Source organism: Oncorhynchus nerka, linkage group LG3, assembly GCF_034236695.1.
Source record: "Oncorhynchus nerka isolate Pitt River linkage group LG3, Oner_Uvic_2.0, whole genome shotgun sequence".
Classification (NCBI taxonomy): Eukaryota; Metazoa; Chordata; class Actinopteri; order Salmoniformes; family Salmonidae; genus Oncorhynchus; species Oncorhynchus nerka.
In genome coordinates this window covers 86065712-86087554 of record NC_088398.1, presented here as the reverse complement: position 1 = coordinate 86087554, position 21843 = coordinate 86065712, and the positions used below count along the sequence as shown (strand labels likewise).

Below are 21843 nucleotides of genomic sequence, written 5' to 3'. Positions count from 1 at the left end.
AACTACAGTATTATGTGTTGGATACAGGGGGTATTAAACTACAGTATTAAGTGTTGGATACAGGGGGTATTAAACTACAGTATTATGTATTATACAGGGGTTATTAAACTACAGTATTATGTGTTGGATACAGGGGGGGGTATTAAACTACAGTATTATGTTGGATACAGGGGGGGTATTAAACTACAGTATTATGTGTTTGGATACAGGGTATTAAACTACAGTATTATGTGTTGGATACAGGGGGGTATTAAACTACAGTATTATGTATTGATCAGGGGGTGTATTAAACTACAGTATTATGTGTTGGATACAGGTATTATTAAACTACAGTATTATGTGTTGGATACAGGGGGTATTAAACTCAGATTATGTGTTGGATACAGGGGATACAGACTAAGTTATTAACTACAGTATTATGTGTTGGATACAGATTAAACTACAGTATTATGTGTTGGATACAGGGGGTATTAAACTACAGTATTATGTGTGTTGGATACAGGGGGGTATTAAACTACAGTACATGTGTTGGATACAGGGGGGGGGGGTATTAAACTACAGTATTATGTGTTGGATACAGGGGGGGGGTATTAAACTACAGTATTTACGTGTATGTGACCAATGAAGTTAGATTTGAACACCTTGACGTACCATTTTCTGTACGGTAGGAGAGTCCTGGGATCCCACCTCTTTATTCAATGTGTCCTCCAGCTTCTCTCTGCTGGCTTGTTCCCCTGTTTCCTCTGTCTGTCCCTCTGCCTGCTGTGGATTCTGCTCATCTACTGTCACGTTTGTTTTCTTAGAATGGCCTCCTTTCTTGCTAAAAAGAGAGAAGAAGCAGGATAAAAGGTAATGATCGATAAACATGGAGATACTCGAGGCAGGCACTGATGAGAGGGGAGAGGAGGGAGAGACAGAGGGAGGGAGAAGGAGAGACAGAGGGAGGGAGAGATGGGGTGGACAGGGGAGAGGGGCTGAGGGAGGGAGGGAGGGAGAAGGAGGAGAGAAGGAGAAGGAATGCAAACAGCAATTAGACAGGATATGAATGAGGACTAGAACTCTGTGGAGCTTTACACTGTGACCTATAACTGCTACGCAGGACCCTGTCAACCTGCAGCCCAGATAATAGATCTGAGATAGAATGGACAGGACCCTGTCAACCTGCAGCCCAGATAGTAGATCTGAGATAGAATGGACAAGACCCTGTCAACCTGCAGCCCAGATAGTAGATCTGAGATAGAATGGACAGGACCCTGTCAACCTGCAGCCCAGATAGTAGATATGAGATAGAATGGACAGGACCCTGTCAACCTGCAGACCAGATAGTAGATCTGAGATAGAATGGACAGGACCCTGTCAACCTGCAGCCCAGATAGTAGATATGAGATAGAATGGACAGGACCCTGTCAACCTGCAGACCAGATAGTAGATCTGAGATAGAATGGACAGGACCCTGTCAACCTGCAGCCCAGATAGTAGATCTGAGATAGAATGGACAGGACCCTGTCAACCTGCAGACCAGATAGTAGATCTGAGATAGAATGGACAAGACCCTGTCAACCTGCAGCCCAGATAGTAGATCTGAGATAGAATGGACAGGACCCGATTAATTAAGGTCTGGCTGAGTCCCAAATGGGTCAACAGCAGTACACTATGTAGGGCGTAGGATGCTATGTGGGATACAGTCTCTTTCACTCACCCACTGGGTGTAAGGGGTCCCTCTGAGTGTTTGGGACTTCTGTTCTGAGAGAAGGCCCATTCTGTAGAGTGGCCTGTGGGGATGGGCTGTGAAGGTTTGTGGGGGTTGATGTTTTGGGTCTCTTCTTCTTCTGTGGTAGGTAAGGAGGATACCCCACTCCTCTGTGGACCTGGCTTTTCCCGATCCTGGCTCCTCTTCCTTGTTGTAGACTTCTCCTCAGCTTCCTCCCTCCTCACCTCCTTCCCTTCCTCCTGTCTCGGTATCTCCACTGGTGCAACAAGCAGAGTGTGTATAGTTGAGGTCCTTGCAGATCCAGATACTGACCTAGCAGAAGGCTAACAGCTGCTGGGGGTTTCTTTACCTGTCCTGCTGTTGTAGCTGACAGCAGCCATGTGTTTATCGCTTCCTCCAGGTCTCTGAGTGTCTGGGTGCAGCTGGCCAGGGGAGGGACACACCACAGGGTCAGATGAGACGACATCAGCCATAAGATCAGACTCATTTATCAGACCAGACTAAGTGTATTAGCTCAGACTAAGTGTATTAGACCAGTGTATTAGATCAGACTCAGTGTATTAGATCAGACTAAGTGTATTAGACCAGTGTATTAGACCAGACTAAGTGTATTAGACCAGACTAAGTGTATTAGATCAGACTAAGTGTATTAGATCAGACTAAGTGTATTATATCAGTGTATTAGATCAGACTAAGTGTATTAGACCAGTGTATTAGATCAGACTAAGTGTATTAGATCAGACTAAGTGTATTAGACCAGTGTATTATATCAGACTAAGTGTATTAGATCAGACTAAGTGTATTAGACCAGTGTATTAGATCAGACTAAGTGTATTATATCAGTGTATTAGATCAGACTAAGTGTATTAGATCAGACTAAGTGTATTATATCAGTGTATTAGACCAGTGTATTAGATCAAACTAAGTGTATTAGACCAGACTAAGTGTATTAGATCAGACTAAGTGTATTAGACCAGACTAAGTGTATTAGATCAGTGTATTAGATCAGACTAAGTGTATTAGACCAGTGTATTAGATCAGACTAAGTGTATTAGATCAGACTAAGTGTATTAGATCAGACTAAGTGTATTAGACCAGACTAAGTGTATTAGACCAGTATATTAGACCAGACTAAGTGTATTAGATCAGACTAAGTGTATTAGACCAGACTAAGTGTATTAGACCAGTGTATTAGATCAGACTAAGTGTATTAGACCAGTGTATTATATCAGACTAAGTGTATTAGACCAGACTAAGTGTATTAGACCAGACTAAGTGTATTAGACCAGACTAAGTGTATTAGACCAGTGTATTAGATCAGACTAAGTGTATTAGACCAGTGTATTAGATCAGACTAAGTGTATTAGATCAGTGTATTAGACCAGACTAAGTGTATTAGACCAGACTACGTGTATTAGACCAGTGTATTAGACCAGACTAAGTGTATTAGACCAGACTAAGTGTATTAGACCAGACTAAGTGTATTAGATCAGTGTATTAGATCAGACTAAGTGTATTAGACCAGTGTATTAGATCAGACTAAGTGTATTAGATCAGTGTATTAGATCAGTGTATTAGATCAGACTAAGTGTATTAGACCAGTGTATTAGATCAGACTAAGTGTATTAGATCAGTGTATTAGACCAGACTAAGTGTATTAGATCAGTGTATTAGATCAGACTAAGTGTATTAGACCAGACTAAGTGTATTAGATCAGACTAAGTGTATTAGACCAGACTAAGTGTATTAGACCAGACTAAGTGTATTAGACCAGACTAAGTGTATTAGACCAGTGTATTAGATCAGACTAAGTGTATTAGATCAGTGTATTAGATCAGACTAAGTGTATTAGACCAGTGTATTAGACCAGACTAAGTGTATTAGACCAGACTAAGTGTATTAGACCAGTGTATTAGATCAGACTAAGTGTATTAGATCAGTGTATTAGATCAGACTAAGTGTATTAGACCAGTGTATTAGACCAGACTAAGTGTATTAGACCAGACTAAGTGTATTAGACCAGTGTATTAGACCAGACTAAGTGTATTAGACCAGACTAAGTGTATTAGACCAGTGTATTATATCAGACTAAGTGTATTAGACCAGTGTATTAGATCAGACTAAGTGTATTAGACCAGTGTATTAGACCAGACTAAGTGTATTAGACCAGTGTATTAGATCAGACTAAGTGTATTAGACCAGTGTATTATATCAGACTAAGTGTATTAGACCAGTGTATTAGATCAGACTAAGTGTATTAGACCAGACTAAGTGTATTAGATCAGACTAAGTGTATTAGACCAGTGTATTAGATCAGACTAAGTGTATTAGACCAGTGTATTATATCAGACTAAGTGTATTAGACCAGTGTATTAGATCAGACTAAGTGTATTAGACCAGACTAAGTGTATTAGACCAGACTAAGTGTATTAGATCAGACTAAGTGTATTAGACCAGTGTATTAGATCAGACTAAGTGTATTAGACCAGTGTATTAGACCAGTGTATTATACCAGACTAAGTGTATTAGATCAGTGCATTAGATCAGACTAAGTGTATTAGACCAGTGTATTAGACCAGTGTATTAGACCAGTGTATTAGACCAGTGTATTAGACCAGTGTATTAGATCAGACTAAGTGTATTAGACCAGTGCATTAGATCAGACTAAGTGTATTAGACCAGACTAAGTGTATTAGACCAGACTAAGTGTATTAGACCAGACTAAGTGTATTAGATCAGTGTATTAGATCAGACTAAGTGTATTAGATCAGACTAAGTGTATTAGACCAGACTAAGTGTATTAGACCAGACTAAGTGTATTAGACCAGTGTATTAGATCAGACTAAGTGTATTAGACCAGTGTATTAGATCAGTGTATTAGACCAGCCTAAGTGTATTAAGATCAGACTAAGTGTATTAGACCAGACTAAGTGTATTAGATCAGACTAAGTGTATTAGATCAGACTAAGTGTATTAGACCAGACTAAGTGTATTAGATCAGTGTATTAGACCAGACTAAGTGTATTAGACCAGTGTAATAGACCAGACTAAGTGTATTAGACCAGTGTATTAGATCAGTGTATTATACCAGACTAAGTGTATTAGACCAGACTAAGTGTATTATATCAGACTAAGTGTATTAGACCAGTGTATTAGATCAGACTAAGTGTATTAGACCAGACTAAGTGTATTATATCAGACTAAGTGTATTAGACCAGTGTATTAGATCAGACTCAGTGTATTAGACCAGTGTATTAGATCAGACTAAGTGTATTAGACCAGTGTATTAGACCAGACTAAGTGTATTAGATCAGTGTATTAGACCAGACTAAGTGTATTAGATCAGACTAAGTGTATTAGATCAGACTAAGTGTATTAGATCAGACTAAGTGTATTAGACCAGTGTATTAGATCAGACTAAGTGTATTAGACCAGACTAAGTGTATTAGACCAGTGTATTAGATCAGACTCAGTGTATTAGATCAGACTAAGTGTATTAGACCAGACTAAGTGTATTAGACCAGACTAAGTGTATTAGATCAGACTCAGTGTATTAGATCAGACTAAGTGTATTAGATCAGACTAAGTGTATTAGACCAGTGTATTAGATCAGACTAAGTGTATTAGATCAGACTAAGTGTATTAGACCAGACTAAGTGTATTAGACCAGACTAAGTGTATTAGATCAGACTCAGTGTATTAGATCAGACTAAGTGTATTAGATCAGACTAAGTGTATTAGATCAGTGTATTAGACCAGTGTATTATATCAGACTAAGTGTATTAGATCAGACTAAGTGTATTAGACCAGACTAAGTGTATTAGACCAGACTAAGTGTATTAGATCAGACTAAGTGTATTAGACCAGTGTATTAGATCAGACTAAGTGTATTAGATCAGACTAAGTGTATTCGATCAGACTAAGTGTATTAGACCAGACTAAGTGTATTAGACCAGACTAAGTGTATTAGATCAGTGTATTAGACCAGACTAAGTGTATTAGACCAGACTAAGTGTATTAGACCAGTGTATTAGATCAGACTAAGTGTATTAGATCAGTGTATTAGACCAGACTAAGTGTATTAGACCAGTGTATTAGATCAGACTAAGTGTATTAGATCAGTGTATTAGACCAGACTAAGTGTATTAGACCAGTGTATTAGACCAGACTAAGTGTATTAGACCAGTGTATTAGATCAGACTAAGTGTATTAGATCAGTGTATTAGACCAGACTAAGTGTATTAGACCAGTGTATTAGACCAGACTAAGTGTATTAGACCAGTGTATTAGACCAGACTAAGTGTATTAGACCAGTGTATTAGATCAGACTAAGTGTATTAGATCAGTGTATTAGACCAGACTAAGTGTATTAGACCAGTGTATTAGATCAGACTAAGTGTATTAGATCAGTGTATTAGACCAGACTAAGTGTATTAGACCAGTGTATTAGACCAGACTAAGTGTATTAGACCAGACTAAGTGTATTAGATCAGACTAAGTGTATTAGACCAGTGTATTAGATCAGACTAAGTGTATTAGATCAGACTAAGTGTATTAGACCAGACTAAGTGTATTAGACCAGTGTATTAGACCAGACTAAGTGTATTAGACCAGACTAAGTGTATTAGACCAGACTAAGTGTATTAGATCAGACTAAGTGTATTAGACCAGACTAAGTGTATTAGATCAGTGTATTAGATCAGACTAAGTGTATTAGACCAGACTAAGTGTATTAGACCAGACTAAGTGTATTAGACCAGTGTATTAGACCAGACTAAGTGTATTAGACCAGACTAAGTGTATTAGATCAGACTAAGTGTATTAGATCAGACTAAGTGTATTAGATCAGTGTATTAGACCAGACTAAGTGTATTAGATCAGACTAAGTGTATTAGATCAGACTAAGTGTATTAGATCAGTGTATTAGATCAGACTAAGTGTATTAGACCAGTGTATTAGATCAGTGTATTAGACCAGTGTATTAGACCAGACTAAGTGTATTAGATCAGACTAAGTGTATTAGACCAGACTAAGTGTATTAGACCAGTATATTAGACCAGACTAAGTGTATTAGACCAGACTAAGTGTATTAGACCAGACTAAGTGTATTAGATCAGACTAAGTGTATTAGATCAGTGTATTAGATCAGACTAAGTGTATTAGACCAGTGTATTAGCTCAGACTAAGTGTATTAGACCAGACTAAGTGTATTAGATCAGTGTATTAGACCAGACTAAGTGTATTTGATCAGTGTATTAGCTCAGACTAAGTGTATTAGACCAGACTAAGTGTATTAGATCAGTGTATTAGACCAGACTAAGTGTATTTGATCAGTGTATTAGCTCAGACTAAGTGTATTAGACCAGACTAAGTGTATTAGATCAGTGTATTAGATCAGACTCAGTGTATTAGATCAGACTAAGTGTATTAGACCAGACTAAGTGTATTAGATCAGTGTATTAGATCAGACTAAGTGTATTAGACCAGTGTATTAGCTCAGACTAAGTGTATTAGACCAGACTAAGTGTATTAGATCAGTGTATTAGACCAGACTAAGTGTATTAGACCAGTGTATTAGAACAGACTAAGTGTATTAGATCAGTGTATTAGATCAGACTAAGTGTATTAGACCAATGTATTAGCTCAGACTAAGTGTATTAGACCAGACTAAGTGTATTAGATCAGTGTATTAGACCAGACTAAGTGTATTAGACCAGTGTATTAGATCAGACTAAGTGTATTAGATCAGTGTATTAGACCAGACTAAGTGCATTAGATCAGACTAAGTGCATTAGATCAGTGTATTAGACCAGTGTATTAGATCAGACTAAGTGTATTAGATCAGACTAAGTGTATTCGATCAGACTAAGTGTATTAGACCAGACTAAGTGTATTAGACCAGACTAAGTGTATTAGACCAGACTAAGTGTATTAGATCAGACTAAGTGTATTAGACCAGTGTATTAGACCAGACTAAGTGTATTAGATCAGACTATGTATTAGACTAAGTGTATTAGACCAGACTAAGTATTAGATCAGACTAAGTGTATTAGACCAGTGTATTAGACCAGACTAAGTGTATTAGACCAGACTAAGTGTATTAGATCAGTGTATTAGACCAGACTAAGTGTATTAGACCAGACTAAGTGTATTAGACCAGTGTATTAGATCAGACTAAGTGTATTAGATCAGTGTATTAGACCAGACTAAGTGTATTAGACCAGTGTATTAGATCAGACTAAGTGTATTAGATCAGTGTATTAGACCAGACTAAGTGTATTAGACCAGTGTATTAGACCAGACTAAGTGTATTAGACCAGTGTATTAGATCAGACTAAGTGTATTAGATCAGTGTATTAGACCAGACTAAGTGTATTAGACCAGTGTATTAGACCAGACTAAGTGTATTAGACCAGACTGTATTAGACCAGACTAAGTGTATTAGACCAGTGTATTAGATCAGACTAAGTGTATTAGATCAGTGTATTAGACCAGACTAAGTGTATTAGACCAGTGTATTAGATCAGACTAAGTGTATTAGACCAGACTAAGTGTATTAGACCAGTGTATTAGACCAGACTAAGTGTATTAGATCAGACTAAGTGTATTAGACCAGTGTATTAGACCAGACTAATTGTATTAGATCAGACTAAGTGTATTAGACCAGACTAAGTGTATTAGACCAGTGTATTATACCAGACTAAGTGTATTAGATCAGACTAAGTGTATTAGATCCAGACTAAGTGTATTAGACCAGACTAAGTGTATTAGATCAGTGTATTAGATCAGACTAAGTGTATTAGACCAGACTAAGTGTATTAGACCAGACTAAGTGTATTAGACCAGTGTATTAGACCAGACTAAGTGTATTAGACCAGACTAAGTGTATTAGACCAGACTAAGTGTATTAGATCAGACTAAGTGTATTAGATCAGACTAAGTGTATTAGATCAGTGTATTAGACCAGTGTATTAGATCAGACTAAGTGTATTAGATCAGACTAAGTGTATTAGATCAGTGTATTAGATCAGACTAAGTGTATTAGACCAGTGTATTAGATCAGTGTATTAGACCAGTGTATTAGACCAGACTAAGTGTATTAGATCAGACTAAGTGTATTAGACCAGACTAAGTGTATTAGACCAGTATATTAGACCAGACTAAGTGTATTAGACCAGACTAAGTGTATTAGACCAGACTAAGTGTATTAGATCAGACTAAGTGTATTAGATCAGTGTATTAGATCCAGACTAAGTGTATTAGACCAGTGTATTAGCTCAGACTAAGTGTATTAGACCAGACTAAGTGTATTAGATCAGTGTATTAGACCAGACTAAGTGTATTTGATCAGTGTATTAGCTCAGACTAAGTGTATTAGACCAGACTAAGTGTATTAGATCAGTGTATTAGACCAGACTAAGTGTATTTGATCAGTGTATTAGCTCAGACTAAGTGTATTAGACCAGACTAAGTGTATTAGATCAGTGTATTAGATCAGACTAGTGTATTAGATCAGACTAAGTGTATTAGACCAGACTAAGTGTATTAGATCAGTGTATTAGATCAGACTAAGTGTATTAGACCAGTGTATTAGCTCAGACTAAGTGTATTAGACCAGACTAAGTGTATTAGATCAGTGTATTAGACCAGACTAAGTGTATTAGACCAGTGTATTAGAACAGACTAGTGTATTAGATCAGTGTATTAGATCAGACTAAGTGTATTAGACAGACTAAGTGTATTAGATCAGACTAAGTGTATTAGACCAGACTAAGTGTATTAGATCAGTAAGTGTATTAGACCAGACTAAGTGTATTAGACCAGTGTATTAGATCAGACTAAGTGTATTAGATCAGTGTATTAGAAGACTAAGTATTAGATCAGACTAAGTGCATTAGATCAGATTAGACCAGTGTATTAGATCAGACTAAGTGTATTAGACCAGACTAAGTGTATTATATCAGACTAAGTGTATTAGACCAGACTGTATTAGACCAGTGTATTAGACCAGACTAAGTGTATTAGATCAGACTAAGTGTATTAGACCAGTGTATTAGACCAGACTAAGTGTATTAGATCAGACTAAGTGTATTAGACCAGTGTATTAGACCAGACTAAGTGTATTAGATCAGACTAAGTGTATTAGACCAGTGTATTAGACCAGACTAAGTGTATTAGATCAGACTAAGTGTATTAGACCAAGTGTATTAGACCAGACTAAGTGTATTAGACCAGTGTATTATATCAGACTAAGTGTATTAGACCAGTGTATTAGATCAGACTAAGTGTATTAGATCAGTGTATTAGACCAGACTAAGTGTATTAGAGCAGTGTATTAGACCAGACTAAGTGTATTAGATCAGTGTATTAGACCAGACTAAGTGTATTAGATCAGTGTATTAGACCAGACTAAGTGACTAAGTGTATTAGATAAGTGTATTAGACCAGTGTATTAGATCAGACTAAGTGTATTAGATCAGACTGTGTATTAGACCAGACTGTGTATTAGACCAGTGTATTAGATCAGACTAAGTGTATTAGATCAGTGTATTAGATCAGACTAAGTGTATTAGACCAGTGTATTATATCAGACTAAGTGTATTAGACCAGTGTTTTAGACCAGACTAAGTGTATTAGATCAGTGTATTAGACCAGACTAAGTGTATTAGATCATTAGATCAGACTAATTAGTGTATTATACCAGTATTATATCAGACTAAGTGTATTAGACCAGTGTACCAGACTAAGTGTATTAGACCAGACTAAGTTAAGTGTATTAGATCAGACTAAGTGTATTAGACCAGACTATTAGATTAGATCAGTGTATTAGATCAGACTAAGTGTATTAGACCAGACTAAGTGTATTAGATCAGTGTATTAGACCAGACTAAGTGTATTAGACCAGACTAAGTGTATTAGACCAGACTGTGTATTAGACCAGACTAAGTGTATTAGATCAGACTAAGTGTATTAGACCAGTGTATTAGATCAGACTAAGTGTATTAGACCAGACTAAGTGTATTAGACCAGACTAAGTGTATTAGACCAGACTAAGTGTATTAGATCAGACTAAGTGTATTAGATCAGACTAAGTGTATTAGACCAGACTAAGTGTATTAGATCCAGACTAAGTGTATTAGATCAGACTAAGTGTATTAGATCAGTGTATTAGATCAGACTAAGTGTATTAGATCAGACTAAGTGTATTAGACCAGACTAAGTGTATTAGATCAGACTAAGTGTATTAGATCAGACTAAGTGTATTAGATCAGTGTATTAGATCAGACTAAGTGTATTAGATCAGACTAAGTGTATTAGATCAGTGTATTAGACCAGACTAAGTGTATTAGATCAGATTAGATCAGTGTATTAGACCAGACTAAGTGTATTAGACCAGTGTATTAGATCAGACTAAGTGTATTAGACCAGTGTATTAGACCAGACTAAGTGTATTAGATCAGTGTATTAGACCAGACTAAGTGTATTAGATCAGACTAGTGTATTAGATCAGACTAAGTGTATTAGATCAGTGTATTAGATCAGACTAAGTGTATTAGACCAGACTAAGTGTATTAGACCAGTGTATTAGACCAGACTAAGTGTATTAGATCAGTGTATTAGATCAGTGTATTAGATCAGACTAAGTGTATTAGACCAGTGTATTAGATCAGACTAAGTGTATTAGATCAGTGTATTAGACCAGACTAAGTGTATTAGACCAGTGTATTAGACCAGACTAAGTGTATTAGACCAGTGTATTATACCAGACTAAGTGTATTAGATCAGACTAAGTGTATTAGATCAGTGTATTAGACCAGTGTATTAGACCAGACTAATTGTATTAGATCAGACTAAGTGTATTAGACCAGACTAAGTGTATTAGATCAGTGTATTAGACCAGTGTATTATATCTGACTAAGTGTATTAGACCAGTGTATTATACCAGACTAAGTGTATTAGATCAGTGTATTAGACCAGACTAAGTGTATTAGATCAGTGTATTAGACCAGTGTATTAGATCAGACTAAGTGTATTAGATCAGTGTATTAGATCAGACTAAGTGTATTAGACCAGACTAAGTGTATTAGATCAGACTAAGTGTATTAGACCAGTGTATTAGATCAGACTAAGTGTATTAGACCAGTGTATTATATCAGACTAAGTGTATTAGATCAGTGTATTAGATCAGACTAAGTGTATTAGACCAGTGTAATAGATCAGACTAATTGTATTAGATCAGTGTATTAGACCAGACTAAGTGTATTAGACCAGACTAGTGTATTAGATCAGTGTATTAGATCAGTGTATTAGATCAGACTCAGTGTATTAGACCAGTGTAATAGATCAGACTAATTGTATTAGATCAGTGTATTAGACCAGACTAAGTGTATTAGACCAGACTAAGTGTATTAGACCAGTGTATTATACCAGACTAAGTGTATTAGATCAGTGTATTAGACCAGACTAAGTGTATTAGACCAGTGTATTAGACCAGACTAAGTGTATTCGACCAGTGTATTATTGTCAGACTCAGTGTATTAGACCAGTGTAATAGATCAGACTAATTGTATTAGATCAGTGTATTAGACCAGACTAAGTGTATTAGACCAGACTAAGTGTATTAGACCAGACTAAGTGTATTAGATCAGTGTATTAGATCAGACTAAGTGTATTAGATCAGTGTATTAGACCAGACTAAGTGTATTAGACCAGTGTATTAGACCAGACTAAGTGTATTAGACCAGACTAAGTGTATTAGATCAGTGTATTAGATCAGTGTATTAGACCAGTGTATTAGATCAGTGCATTAGACCAGTGTATTAGATCAGTGCATTAGACCAGACTAAGTGTATTAGACCAGTGTATTATTGTCAGACTAAGTGTATTAGACCAGTGTATTATATCAGACTAAGTGTATTAGACCAGTGTATTAGACCAGACTAAGTGTATTAGATCAGTGTATTAGACCAGTGTATTATATCAGACTAAGTGTATTAGACCAGACTAAGTGTATTAGATCAGTGTATTAGACCAGACTAAGTGTATTAGATCAGTGTATTAGACCAGTGTATTAGATCAGACTAAGTGTATTAGATCAGTGTATTAGATCAGACTAAGTGTATTAGACCAAACTAAGTGTATTAGACCAGACTAAGTGTATTAGATCAGATTAACCAGTGTATTAGACCAGTGTATTAGATCAGTATATTAGACCAGTGTATTAGATCAGACTAAGTGTATTAGACCAGTGTATTAGACCAGACTAAGTGTATTAGACCAGTGTATTAGATCAGACTAAGTGTATTAGATCAGACTCAGTGTATTAGACCAGACTAAGTGTATTAGACCAGTGTATTAGACCAGTGTATTAGACCAGACTAAGTGTATTAGATCAGACTAAGTGTATTAGACCAGACTAAGTGTATTAGACCAGACTAAGTGTATTAGACCAGTGTATTAGATCAGACTAAGTGTATTAGACCAGACTAAGTGTATTAGATCAGACTAAGTGTATTAGACCAGTGTATTAGATCAGTGTATTAGACCATTGTATTAGACCAGTGTATTAGACCAGTGTATTAGACCAGTGTATTAGACCAGACTAAGTGTATTAGACCAGTGTATTAGATCAGACTAAGTGTATTATATCAGTGTATTAGATCAGTGTATTAGATCAGACTAAGTGTATTAGATCAGACTAAGTGTATTAGACCAGACTAAGTGTATTAGACCAGACTAAGTGTATTAGACCAGTGTATTAGACCAGACTAAGTGTATTAGACCAGACTAAGTGTATTAGATCAGTGTATTAGATCAGACTAAGTGTATTAGATCAGACTAAGTGTATTAGACCAGACTAAGTGTATTAGACCAGTGTATTAGACCAGACTAAGTGTATTAGACCAGACTAAGTGTATTATACCAGACTAAGTGTATTAGATCAGTGTTTTAGATCAGACTAAGTGTATTAGATCAGACTAAGTGTATTAGACCAGACTAAGTGTATTAGACCAGTGTATTAGCTCAGACTAAGTGTATTAGACCAGACTAAGTGTATTAGATCAGTGTATTAGACCAGACTAAGTGTATTAGACCAGTGTATTAGATCAGACTAAGTGTATTAGATCAGTGTATTAGACCAGACTAAGTGCATTAGATCAGACTAAGTGCATTAGATCAGTGTATTAGACCAGTGTATTAGATCAGACTAAGTGTATTAGACCAGACTAAGTGCATTATATCAGACTAAGTGTATTAGACCAGACTAAGTGTATTAGACCAGTGTATTAGACCAGACTAAGTGCATTAGATCAGACTAAGTGTATTAGACCAGTGTATTAGACCAGACTAAGTGTATTAGACCAGACTAAGTGTATTAGACCAGTGTATTAGACCAGACTAAGTGTATTAGATCAGACTAAGTGTATTAGACCAGTGTATTAGACCAGACTAAGTGTATTAGACCAGACTAAGTGTATTAGATCAGTGTATTAGACCAGACTAAGTGTATTAGACCAGACTAAGTGTATTAGACCAGTGTATTAGATCAGACTAAGTGTATTAGATCAGTGTATTAGACCAGACTAAGTGTATTAGACCAGTGTATTAGATCAGACTAAGTGTATTAGATCAGTGTATTAGACCAGACTAAGTGTATTAGACCAGTGTATTAGACCAGACTAAGTGTATTAGACCAGTGTATTAGATCAGACTAAGTGTATTAGATCAGTGTATTAGACCAGACTAAGTGTATTAGACCAGTGTATTAGACCAGACTAAGTGTATTAGACCAGTGTATTAGACCAGACTAAGTGTATTAGACCAGTGTATTAGATCAGACTAAGTGTATTAGATCAGTGTATTAGACCAGACTAAGTGTATTAGACCAGTGTATTAGATCAGACTAAGTGTATTAGATCAGTGTATTAGACCAGACTAAGTGTATTAGACCAGTGTATTAGACCAGACTAAGTGTATTAGACCAGACTAAGTGTATTAGATCAGACTAAGTGTATTAGACCAGTGTATTAGATCAGACTAAGTGTATTAGATCAGACTAAGTGTATTAGACCAGACTAAGTGTATTAGACCAGTGTATTAGACCAGACTAAGTGTATTAGACCAGACTAAGTGTATTAGACCAGACTAAGTGTATTAGATCAGACTAAGTGTATTAGACCAGACTAAGTGTATTAGATCAGTGTATTAGATCAGACTAAGTGTATTAGACCAGACTAAGTGTATTAGACCAGACTAAGTGTATTAGACCAGTGTATTAGACCAGACTAAGTGTATTAGACCAGACTAAGTGTATTAGACCAGACTAAGTGTATTAGATCAGACTAAGTGTATTAGATCAGACTAAGTGTATTAGATCAGTGTATTAGACCAGACTAAGTGTATTAGATCAGACTAAGTGTATTAGATCAGACTAAGTGTATTAGATCAGTGTATTAGATCAGACTAAGTGTATTAGACCAGTGTATTAGATCAGTGTATTAGACCAGTGTATTAGACCAGACTAAGTGTATTAGATCAGACTAAGTGTATTAGACCAGACTAAGTGTATTAGACCAGTATATTAGACCAGACTAAGTGTATTAGACCAGACTAAGTGTATTAGACCAGACTAAGTGTATTAGTTCAGACTAAGTGTATTAGATCAGTGTATTAGATCAGACTAAGTGTATTAGACCAGTGTATTAGCTCAGACTAAGTGTATTAGACCAGACTAAGTGTATTAGATCAGTGTATTAGACCAGACTAAGTGTATTTGATCAGTGTATTAGCTCAGACTAAGTGTATTAGACCAGACTAAGTGTATTAGATCAGTGTATTAGACCAGACTAAGTGTATTTGATCAGTGTATTAGCTCAGACTAAGTGTATTAGACCAGACTAAGTGTATTAGATCAGTGTATTAGATCAGACTCAGTGTATTAGATCAGACTAAGTGTATTAGACCAGACTAAGTGTATTAGATCAGTGTATTAGATCAGACTAAGTGTATTAGACCAGTGTATTAGCTCAGACTAAGTGTATTAGACCAGACTAAGTGTATTAGATCAGTGTATTAGACCAGACTAAGTGTATTAGACCAGTGTATTAGAACAGACTAAGTGTATTAGATCAGTGTATTAGATCAGACTAAGTGTATTAGACCAATGTATTAGCTCAGACTAAGTGTATTAGACCAGACTAAGTGTATTAGATCAGTGTATTAGACCAGACTAAGTGTATTAGACCAGTGTATTAGATCAGACTAAGTGTATTAGATCAGTGTATTAGACCAGACTAAGTGCATTAGATCAGACTAAGTGCATTAGATCAGTGTATTAGACCAGTGTATTAGATCAGACTAAGTGTATTAGACCAGACTAAGTGCATTATATCAGACTAAGTGTATTAGACCAGACTAAGTGTATTAGACCAGTGTATTAGACCAGACTAAGTGCATTAGATCAGACTAAGTGTATTAGACCAGTGTATTAGACCAGACTAAGTGTATTAGATCAGACTAAGTGTATTAGACCAGTGTATTAGACCAGACTAAGTGTATTAGATCAGACTAAGTGTATTAGACCAGTGTATTAGACCAGACTAAGTGTATTAGACCAGACTAAGTGTATTAGATCAGTGTATTAGACCAGACTAAGTGTATTAGACCAGACTAAGTGTATTAGACCAGTGTATTAGATCAGACTAAGTGTATTAGATCAGTGTATTAGACCAGACTAAGTGTATTAGACCAGTGTATTAGATCAGACTAAGTGTATTAGATCAGTGTATTAGACCAGACTAAGTGTATTAGACCAGTGTATTAGACCAGACTAATTGTATTAGACCAGTGTATTAGATCAGACTAAGTGTATTAGATCAGTGTATTAGACCAGACTAAGTGTATTAGACCAGTGTATTAGACCAGACTAAGTGTATTAGACCAGTGTATTAGACCAGACTAAGTGTATTAGACCAGTGTATTAGATCAGACTAAGTGTATTAGATCAGTGTATTAGACCAGACTAAGTGTATTAGACCAGTGTATTAGATCAGACTAAGTGTATTAGATCAGTGTATTAGACCAGACTAAGTGTATTAGACCAGACTAAGTGTATTAGATCAGACTAAGTGTATTAGACCAGTGTATTAGATCAGACTAAGTGTATTAGATCAGACTAAGTGTATTAGACCAGACTAAGTGTATTAGACCAGTGTATTAGACCAGACTAAGTTTATTAGACCAGACTAAGTGTATTAGATCAGACTAAGTGTATTAGACCAGACTAAGTGTATTAGATCAGTGTATTAGATCAGACTAAGTGTATTAGACCAGACTAAGTGTATTAGACCAGACTAAGTGTATTAGACCAGTGTATTAGACCAGACTAAGTGTATTAGACCAGACTAAGTGTATTAGACCAGACTAAGTGTATTAGATCAGACTAAGTGTATTAGATCAGACTAAGTGTATTAGATCAGTGTATTAGACCAGACTAAGTGTATTAGATCAGACTAAGTGTATTAGATCAGACTAAGTGTATTAGATCAGTGTATTAGATCAGACTAAGTGTATTAGACCAGTGTATTAGATCAGTGTATTAGACCAGTGTATTAGACCAGACTAAGTGTATTAGATCAGACTAAGTGTATTAGACCAGACTAAGTGTATTAGACCAGTATATTAGACCAGACTAAGTGTATTAGACCAGACTAAGTGTATTAGACCAGACTAAGTGTATTAGATCAGACTAAGTGTATTAGATCAGTGTATTAGATCAGACTAAGTGTATTAGACCAGTGTATTAGCTCAGACTAAGTGTATTAGACCAGACTAAGTGTATTAGATCAGTGTATTAGACCAGACTAAGTGTATTTGATCAGTGTATTAGCTCAGACTAAGTGTATTAGACCAGACTAAGTGTATTAGATCAGTGTATTAGACCAGACTAAGTGTATTTGATCAGTGTATTAGCTCAGACTAAGTGTATTAGACCAGACTAAGTGTATTAGATCAGTGTATTAGATCAGACTCAGTGTATTAGATCAGACTAAGTGTATTAGACCAGACTAAGTGTATTAGATCAGTGTATTAGATCAGACTAAGTGTATTAGACCAGTGTATTAGCTCAGACTAAGTGTATTAGACCAGACTAAGTGTATTAGATCAGTGTATTAGACCAGACTAAGTGTATTAGACCAGTGTATTAGAACAGACTAAGTGTATTAGATCAGTGTATTAGATCAGACTAAGTGTATTAGACCAGTGTATTAGCTCAGACTAAGTGTATTAGACCAGACTAAGTGTATTAGATCAGTGTATTAGACCAGACTAAGTGTATTAGACCAGTGTATTAGATCAGACTAAGTGTATTAGATCAGTGTATTAGACCAGACTAAGTGCATTAGATCAGACTAAGTGCATTAGATCAGTGTATTAGACCAGTGTATTAGATCAGACTAAGTGTATTAGACCAGACTAAGTGCATTATATCAGACTAAGTGTATTAGACCAGACTAAGTGTATTAGACCAGTGTATTAGACCAGACTAAGTGCATTAGATCAGACTAAGTGTATTAGACCAGTGTATTAGACCAGACTAAGTGTATTAGATCAGACTAAGTGTATTAGACCAGTGTATTAGACCAGACTAAGTGTATTAGATCAGACTAAGTGTATTAGACCAGTGTATTAGACCAGACTAAGTGTATTAGATCAGACTAAGTGTATTAGACCAGTGTATTAGACCAGACTAAGTGTATTAGACCAGTGTATTATATCAGACTAAGTGTATTAGACCAGTGTATTAGATCAGACTAAGTGTATTAGATCAGTGTATTAGACCAGACTAAGTGTATTAGAGCAGTGTATTATTGTCAGACTCAGTGTATTAGATCAGACTAAGTGTATTAGACCAGACTAAGTGTATTAGATCAGTGTATTAGACCAGTGTATTAGATCAGACTAAGTGTATTAGATCAGTGTATTAGACCAGTGTATTAGATCAGACTAAGTGTATTAGATCAGACTAAGTGTATTAGACCAGTGTATTAGACCAGTGTATTAGATCAGACTAAGTGTATTAGATCAGTGTATTAGACCAGTGTATTAGATCAGACTAAGTGTATTAGACCAGTGTATTATACCAGTGTATTATATCAGACTAAGTGTATTAGACCAGTGTTTTAGACCAGACTAAGTGTATTAGATCAGACTAAGTGTATTAGACCAGTGTATTAGACCAGACTAAGTGTATTAGATCAGTGTATTAGATCAGACTAAGTGTATTAGACCAGTGTATTATACCAGTGTATTATATCAGACTAAGTGTATTAGACCAGTGTAATAGACCAGACTAAGTGTATTAGACCAGACTAAGTGTATTAGATCAGACTAAGTGTATTAGATCAGACTAAGTGTATTAGACCAGACTAAGTGTATTAGATCAGTGTATTAGATCAGACTAAGTGTATTAGACCAGACTAAGTGTATTAGATCAGTGTATTAGATCAGACTAAGTGTATTAGACCAGACTAAGTGTATTAGATCAGTGTATTAGACCAGACTAAGTGTATTAGATCAGACTAAGTGTATTAGACCAGTGTATTAGATCAGACTAAGTGTATTAGACCAGACTAAGTGTATTAGACCAGACTAAGTGTATTAGACCAGACTAAGTGTATTAGATCAGACTAAGTGTATTAGATCAGACTAAGTGTATTAGACCAGACTAAGTGTATTAGATCAGTGTATTAGATCAGACTAAGTGTATTAGATCAGACTAAGTGTATTAGATCAGTGTATTAGATCAGACTAAGTGTATTAGATCAGACTAAGTGTATTAGATCAGTGTATTAGACCAGACTAAGTGTATTAGATCAGACTAAGTGTATTAGATCAGACTAAGTGTATTAGATCAGTGTATTAGATCAGACTAAGTGTATTAGATCAGACTAAGTGTATTAGATCAGTGTATTAGACCAGACTAAGTGTATTATATCAGTGTATTAGATCAGTGTATTAGACCAGACTAAGTGTATTAGACCAGTGTATTAGATCAGACTAAGTGTATTAGACCAGTGTATTAGACCAGACTAAGTGTATTAGATCAGTGTATTAGACCAGACTAAGTGTATTAGATCAGACTAAGTGTATTAGATCAGACTAAGTGTATTAGATCAGTGTATTAGATCAGACTAAGTGTATTAGACCAGACTAAGTGTATTAGACCAGTGTATTAGACCAGACTAAGTGTATTAGATCAGTGTATTAGATCAGTGTATTAGATCAGACTAAGTGTATTAGACCAGTGTATTAGATCAGACTAAGTGTATTAGACCAGTGTATTAGATCAGACTAAGTGTATTAGACCAGTGTATTAGACCAGACTAAGTGTATTAGACCAGTGTATTATACCAGACTAAGTGTATTAGATCAGACTAAGTGTATTAGATCAGTGTATTAGACCAGTGTATTAGACCAGACTAATTGTATTAGATCAGACTAAGTGTATTAGACCAGACTAAGTGTATTAGATCAGTGTATTAGACCAGTGTATTATATCAGACTAAGTGTATTAGACCAGTGTATTATACCAGACTAAGTGTATTAGATCAGTGTATTAGACCAGTGTATTATATCAGACTAAGTGTATTAGATCAGTGTATTAGATCAGACTAAGTGTATTAGACCAGTGTATTATATCAGACTAAGTGTATTAGACCAGACTAAGTGTATTAGATCAGACTAAGTGTATTAGACCAGTGTATTAGATCAGACTAAGTGTATTAGACCAGTGTATTATATCAGACTAAGTGTATTAGATCAGTGTATTAGATCAGACTAAGTGTATTAGACCAGTGTAATAGATCAGACTAATTGTATTAGATCAGTGTATTAGACCAGACTAAGTGTATTAGACCAGACTCAGTGTATTAGATCAGTGTATTAGATCAGTGTATTAGATCAGACTCAGTGTATTAGACCAGTGTAATAGATCAGACTAATTGTATTAGATCAGTGTATTAGACCAGACTAAGTGTATTAGACCAGACTAAGTGTATTAGACCAGTGTATTATACCAGACTAAGTGTATTAGATCAGTGTATTAGACCAGACTAAGTGTATTAGACCAGTGTATTAGACCAGACTAAGTGTATTCGACCAGTGTATTATTGTCAGACTCAGTGTATTAGACCAGTGTAATAGATCAGACTAATTGTATTAGATCAGTGTATTAGACCAGACTAAGTGTATTAGACCAGACTAAGTGTATTAGACCAGACTAAGTGTATTAGATCAGTGTATTAGATCAGACTAAGTGTATTAGATCAGTGTATTAGACCAGACTAAGTGTATTAGACCAGTGTATTAGACCAGACTAAGTGTATTAGACCAGACTAAGTGTATTAGATCAGTGTATTAGATCAGTGTATTAGACCAGTGTATTAGATCAGTGCATTAGACCAGTGTATTAGATCAGTGCATTAGACCAGACTAAGTGTATTAGACCAGTGTATTATTGTCAGACTAAGTGTATTAGACCAGTGTATTATATCAGACTAAGTGTATTAGACCAGTGTATTAGACCAGACTAAGTGTATTAGATCAGTGTATTAGACCAGTGTATTATATCAGACTAAGTGTATTAGACCAGACTAAGTGTATTAGATCAGTGTATTAGACCAGACTAAGTGTATTAGATCAGTGTATTAGACCAGTGTATTAGATCAGACTAAGTGTATTAGATCAGTGTATTAGATCAGACTAAGTGTATTAGACCAAACTAAGTGTATTAGACCAGACTAAGTGTATTAGATCAGTGTATTAGACCAGTGTATTAGACCAGTGTATTAGATCAGTATATTAGACCAGTGTATTAGATCAGACTAAGTGTATTAGACCAGTGTATTAGACCAGACTAAGTGTATTAGACCAGTGTATTATATCAGACTAAGTGTATTAGATCAGACTCAGTGTATTAGACCAGACTAAGTGTATTAGACCAGTGTATTAGACCAGTGTATTAGACCAGACTAAGTGTATTAGATCAGACTAAGTGTATTAGACCAGACTAAGTGTATTAGACCAGACTAAGTGTATTAGACCAGTGTATTAGATCAGACTAAGTGTAT

The 21843-nt window shown here is 35.7% G+C and overlaps 1 protein-coding gene across 1 annotated transcript in view; it reads right to left on the bottom strand.

Annotated features, from left to right (window-relative positions):
• Nucleotides 1–21843, bottom strand: part of LOC115116413 (uncharacterized protein KIAA2012 homolog) — a 66549-nt gene that overhangs the window by 37413 nt on the left and 7293 nt on the right. The window contains exons 5-7 of the mRNA XM_065016365.1: nt 2061–2133; nt 1700–1967; nt 652–820 (exon numbers count right to left, since the gene is read on the bottom strand). Of these exons, the coding sequence (XP_064872437.1) occupies nt 652–820; nt 1700–1967; nt 2061–2133 (510 nt within the window). The remainder of the gene's footprint in view (nt 1–651; nt 821–1699; nt 1968–2060; nt 2134–21843) is intronic.